Here is a 6733-nt window from a genome sequence, read left to right on the forward strand (position 1 = left end):
TTCATAATAATACCGAGACATTATTTGTCTACTAATACTCCTCCCCTTTCCATCTAGACATCCATGTGAGGCCAGATTTTTCTTCATGTTCTTTAACCAAACCCACAGACTGCAACAGATTGAAGGCAAAAGCAGATATAAGAATCCAGCTGTCTACTCTCATGCCAGACATTAAAGAGATTTCAAAGAATTATGTAAAGCAATGACACTCTTCTCAGTAATTAAAAAATATATCTATTTCTCATAAAAATGTGTTATTTTATGTTAACATGTAATGGTTCATTATTGCTTTTTAAAATAAATTAACAAATATTTAAAAATATCACCTATTTTAATTTCTAAACCAGTAAGTATTCATAAGTAGAACCCCAAAAAGCAAATATAACAATGCTCTTTAGGGCCCTCAAAAATGTTTAAGAGTGGAAAGTTGTCCTGAGACCAAAAAGTATGAGAATCACTACACATCCCTGGGGAGAGGGGTTTGCATGTGGAGATAGACAATGCCACTGGCTGGCTTCTTTCTAAACAAGAACCATCTATAGTTCAGACTTTTATCATTTCTAATACGTCCTGCTGTTAGGCATGTAGATTTCATGGAAAAAGAGGACCTGCTCAGACTATCAACAAGCTGTTAGCCTCCGGGGGGACCTCTCTCCCTTTTGTCTCCTCACCATTGCCCCTTTGTAGGAACAGACTCTTGGTTACGCTGCTCTTTATATCAAGTTGGAAAGCAGGTTTCCTTTCCATCATTAGTTGACTGTGATGGAGCTTCTGAGATTGGACCAGATAAGGATTCTGGGACTTAGAGACCAGGAAAGAAGGATTCTGAATGTCAGTGGCCCTGACCCTCTGGACAGGTCAGTTTTATCTTGATGGTTTACAGGACCTCATTGGGCTTTAAGTGTCTAATTTGAAATGATCAACTTTTCTCTTGAACTTAAACTTTGTGTGGAAATATAGAAGGTTATGTGTAAATCTGTGCTTTAGATGTATATGAGGGAAAAGAGAAGAGAATGAATGACAGGGGAGCGAGTGGATGCAGTAGAAAGACTGCTCTGGAGGCAGAGTTGGATAATTTGGGTTTTAATTATGGCTCTGTTGCTTACAACTTGTGTCACCTTGGGAAAGTCATTGCACGTCAGTTTCCTCATATGCAAAACGAGAGCTTTGGACCAGATCTCCTTTTCTAGCTGTCAATCTATAATACTAGATTCAAACTGGATAATACTTGACAGTTTATTCAGTTAAGTGGTATAGTGGATAGAGTTTTGGACCTGGAGTCAGGAAGACCTAGGTTCAAATCTAGCCTCAGACACTTAATAGCTGGGTGACCTTGAGCAATCACCTGATCGCTATTTGCCTCAGTTTCCTCAACTGTAAAATGGGAGTGATAAAAAGCACCTACCTCCCAGAGTTTTTGCAAGGATCAAATGTAAAGTGTTTAATATATTATATTATTATATATACTAATTCACATATTCTATAGATAGTATATATTAATATGCATATTAGATATACTAGTATATAAAGGGAGGAGTATAGTATATATACACTAATATATATATATGTATAATATAGTGCCTGACACATAATAAATACTTGTTTCCTTCCTTCCTGCCTCTGGAAATTCATACAAACTGTCCCCATGCCTGGAATGTGACTCAACTCATCTTCACATTTCAGAATTCATATTCATTCAAGGCTCAGCTTAGGTTCTACTTCATTTGTGAAGTCTTGTCTGATCTTCCCTAAATTCTGGTACCCTCTTTCTTCTGGATTTTCTTAGCATGCTTACTCTAATTTCTCCTTTACACCCTTTTAACTCTGCATCTTTTATTCTATCTACCTGTGCACATGTTTTATCCTTGTTTGGAATGTAAGTTTCTTGAGGGCAAATTGCATTTTGTTTTTTGTCTTTGTATCTCCAGTGGACAGCTAGGTGGCCAAGTGGATAGAGCGGTGGGCTTGGAATGAGGAAGACTTATCTTCCTGAGTTCAAATCTGGTTTCAGATACTTACTAACTGTGTGATACTGGGCAAGTCACCTAGCCCTGTTTGCCTTAATTTACGGGAGAAGGAGTTAGAAAACCACTCTATTGTCTTTGCCAAGAAAACCTATGGACAGTATGTTCCATTGGGTCACAAAGAGTTAGATATGACTGAACAGCAAGAAGTTAAGAATATACATGGGTCCTCACACCTTGACACTCCTAGGTAATTTGTTGACAGGCAATTCCTATAAGTGATTTTTGAAAGGGTGCAGGTTGGTACAGCAATTAGAGTGGAGGATGAAAGGGACTTTTTTTAACCCTAAGTCTAGTTGACTTAGGTTTGAGACAGATGCTGTTCATATTAAACAGGGGGAAGGAGGTTAAAAGACAAATTAAATGTCTGTTGGTTCTACTTACCTATCTGGCTCTTCTGTGAGGCTCCAAAAGAGCTCAGGTCCTGGAGGGAGACTTTCCTTATAGAGAGAAAAGCTACATTCACAGCTACAGGACCCCAGGAGTGGTCAGATTTTTCTCCTTATGAAGAGAAAAAAAATTTAGGATTTTTTTTTGCTAATGCAATGACTAGGTGTGACAGAGCCAATGTACCCCCTAAAAAACCCCTGAAGCTAAAGCCCCTGGAGTCTAAGTTAAAAGAGAGATGATGAAGCCACATTAAGAGGGAAGGGTTAGAGTATCAACTGAGGCAAACAGCTGACTTCAGAAGCTCTACAACCATGTGCCCACTGGAGGAACAGTTGGCACCAACTTTGTACCCTGCAGAGGAATGGCCATTAGCAACCATGAGAACTACAGAGTACCACCCAGAAGAGATTGCACACCACACAAGACAAGGGAGTAGGTGAGAAGAGCACAATAACATCAGACTTTGGTGGCCTTGTAGTCTTAGAGGTGTGAATTGCCCTTCTGCATGTGCTCCTTACTCGTACACCCATCTGTGAGCCCCGGATACACTTTCCCCATATTGCACCTCAGTCACACGTGTTCCTCACACGTGAGCCCTGACAACACATGTTTCTTATAGGTATTCCCCTCTATATATTTTCCTTAGGGCCTAGGGGTGGGGAACCTCTGTCCTTGAGGCCACTTGTGGACCTCTAGGCCCTCAAATGCAGCCCTTTGACTGAATCCAAACTTCACAGAAGAAATCCCCTCAATAAAAGGATTTGTTCTGTAAAACTTGTACTCAGTCAAAAGGTCACACCTGAGTACCTAGAGGGCCACATGTGGCCTTGAGGTCACAGGTTCCCTACCCCTTCTTGAGGCAATCTACTCTTTCCAATGATAATATGTGTATTTATGAGAGTGTGCCCAGGTTTAGGGAGGAAATATTCTATTGTTATATTTCTTATTATGTAATTTTATTACATGCCTTTGCTTTGGCCTAAATTTGTCCTTTTACTGGAAAGTAAAAAATAAACCCATTGGTGGGCTTCCATGACTAATTTTTTTAAGTACCTTCAACCTGGGATCTTATATTTAATAGGGGTGTTATGCTCAAAACAAAAAAAAAAATCACAGAAAAGTTAGTACTTGAATCCAGGTTTGCTAATTCCCAGTCCAACATTCTTTCCATTTCAAGAGGCTAGTGTTCAGTTCTTACTAAAATATAACAACTATAAACTGTGCAACAAAGATCCCTTAATTCATTTTTCTAGCACATTTGACTAGAAGACAGTTTCAGATTCTTGTAGATTTATAGTCAGAGGAAACGTCCCTTCCCATTTCTACTTGGAGTGTGCATCTTCTCTGGCACTTCCCATACAAGTGATCATTCAGCTTCCACTTGAAAAGTTCTAGTTCTAGAGAACTAGGCACCTCCACAGGAGGCCCTGTTATCTCAGGCTATCAGGCCATTTTCAGAATTTTTGATATGGCTTTGAAAGAGCTTGTTGCCTATGTCTTTGGAAGTTTCTAAAGAATTGGGACAAGGCAAATGACCCAAGTTTATGAGTACGAGAATGTTTTTATTGTAGTACTAATTAAAGAAGTCTTTGAGAGAGCTTTTCTATGACTTTTACTGTTACTACTATCAAAAAGAATAACAGCTAATAAAAATACTCCAATGAATCGGAGATCTTGGTGATGTAGGTTATTTCCTCAAAAAAAAATGCAGATGTCAACAACCTTTGCTTTCCTATCCTGTGAGACTCTCGTCCACAAGTTTGCCACAGCAGAATTTATTCAATATGATGTGGACTTTACTCAAGTTCTTCTGACTTCACGAAATTCCTTTTAGAGCCTGACGACTGTTCATTCATTGTTGTTACTGTTCAGTCGTGTTTGAATCTTTGTGACTCCATCTGAGGTTTTCTTGGCAAAGATAGTAGAGTGGTTTGCCATTTCCCTCTTCAGATCATTTTATACATGGAGAAACTGAAGCAAACAAGGTTAAGTGTCTTGGCCAGGGTCATATGATTAGTAAATGTCTGAAGCAAGATTTGAACTCAGGAAGATGAATCCTCCTGACTCCAAGCTCAGCACTCTGTCTACTGTGCCACCTAGCTGCTTGTTCATCCATTAGCCCTCCCTTTTGCTAAATGACCAGTCCATTTTATTTTCTAATCATATATTTCTTTGATGATATCCTTTATCCTACTTCTTTAAAATTCCAAGTTTTCAGTAGCCTACATGTGCCCACCATGCACTTTAGAATTTGCAAATTACTTTATGTTTACTATCTTATTTGATCCTTGCAACAATCCTGTGAGGTAGATATTATTATTCCCATTTTACTTCTGGGGACACAAAGGCTCACAGAGGTAAAATTACTTGCTTGTGGTCATATAATTAGTAATTTAGTAAGTAGTAGCAGTGGGATTTGAGCCCATTTTCTCCTGGCTACAAGTCCAGAGCCCTTTCAACTATGACATTTTGCATGGCCTTTATAATTTTTAAATAAGTTAATTGATGCATTTTGCATGGATGTAATTTATTAGCAAGTTAGGTGAAATTACCTTTATTCTACAGGAGACATCCTCATCTCCTAAGGCCTGAATTATGGCAATGACCTCTTTGCTAGTATTCAGATTTCCAGGCTCCCTTTACTCCAATCAGTGTTACATAGACCACTGCCAGGAAGATGGCAGGATGAGAGATTTTAAGAAGCTGAGAACAGGAAGGAAGCCTAGAGATCTTTCTCAAATATTGTTTTTATCACATTACCCTCTCATTTAAGAAATAGAAGTAATGTTTTATCATTACTTGTCAGATCAAAAGAAATATAAATTCCTGGAGGAACTATTAATTGGTTCAATCATTCTGGAAAGCAATTTGGAATTATGTTAAGAAAGTGACTAAAATGTCAATGCCCTTTGTTCTGGAGATTCCACTGCAAGGTACTTTCTCTACAGAAGTCAAAGACAGAGAGATCCTATATATACCAAAATACTCATAGGAGCATTTTGTTTATGGGAAAGAAAAAAATAGAAAAAAAGTCTGCTCATTTGTTGGGGAAATGGTTAAAATTTTGATACATGAATGTAATGGAATAGAATATACTGTAAAAAGGACAGTGAAATGGCTCAGTGGATAGAATCAGGAAGACCTGGGTTCAAATCCAGACTCAAACACTTACTAGCTGTGTGACCCTAGGTAAGTTACTTAATCACTATTTACCTTAATTCAATGGAGAAGGAAATGGCAAACCACTCCAATATCATTTGCCAAGAAATCCCCATGGACAGAATTGGCATGCTATGGTCCATGGGGTCACAAAGAGTTGGACACAATTGAACAACAAAAATACTGTAAGAGACAATGAATATGAAAAGCTCAATGATTCCTGGGAAGACTTATGTGAACTAATGAAGAGTGAAGTAAGTCAAACTAATAAAATTCTCTCTCTCCCTTTCTCTCTCTCTATATAAAACCATAACAATTTATGGAGATGGAAAGAATAAGGAATCTCCTCATTAAGAAACTGAATTCTAACCCTCCCTTTAAGAAACTGCTATGTACTTCTAATGACCAAGCTTGTCTCCCAAAAGAAATGAGAAAATACATCTCCTTCCCCTTCTTTGCAGAGATGGGGACACTGTGAATGTAGAACATAGCCTATAATGTCAGTCTCATTAAATATGTTGGTTAGTTTTGCTGAACAGATTTTCTTCATATTGGTTTTTTATTGTTGTTATAAGGGATGAGTCATTGGGGGAAGGAGGGGAGGGAAGTATCTGGAATAAAAGATAATGTAAAGGGGTGGCTAGGTGGCACAGTGAATAGAGGACCGGCCCTGGAGTCAGGAGGACCTGTGTTCAGATCCGGCCTCAGACCCTTAATACAAAAACTAGCCATGTAACCTTGGGTAAATCACTTAATCCCAATTGCCCTCCAAAAAGCCAAAAAAAAAAAAGATAATGTAAAAACAAAATATATCAATTAATTTTTTTAAAAAAGGAAAGTCCTTAAACCAGCATACAAAGCTGTTTGCAAACTTCTTCCTATAAGTATCTCTCAAAATTCTCCAATATAGTCCTTCTACTCCAATTATTTCAGTCTTTTTACCATCTACTGAATACATCTTGCTTCTTCCTTTCTTTGTGCCTTTGCTCATACCCTGTTTCCCCTTGCCTTCCACCTGCTTCTTCCTTCCTTCCTTTCTTTCTTCCTTCCTTCCTTCCTTCCTTCCTTCCTTCCTTCCTTCCTTCCTTCCTTCCTTCCTTCCTTCCTTTCTTCCTTTCTTTCTTTCTTTCTTTCTTTCTTTCTTTCTTTCTTTCTTTCTT

General features: G+C 38.3%; 1 protein-coding gene across 1 annotated transcript in view; it reads left to right on the plus strand.

The window, feature by feature from the left end:
* Positions 1-2725: 2725 nt before the first annotated feature.
* LOC138152179 (uncharacterized) overlaps positions 2726-6733 on the plus strand; it is a 77298-nt gene continuing 73290 nt past the window's right edge. Inside the window, exon 1 of the mRNA XM_069075961.1 lies at positions 2726-2850. Coding sequence (XP_068932062.1) covers positions 2726-2850 — 125 coding nt within the window. The remainder of the gene's footprint in view (positions 2851-6733) is intronic.

This window comes from Petaurus breviceps, unplaced genomic scaffold (assembly GCF_028583685.1).
Source record: "Petaurus breviceps papuanus isolate PSGF00001 unplaced genomic scaffold, PetGlider_PUasm1.0 90919, whole genome shotgun sequence".
Lineage (NCBI taxonomy): Eukaryota > Metazoa > Chordata > Mammalia > Diprotodontia > Petauridae > Petaurus > Petaurus breviceps.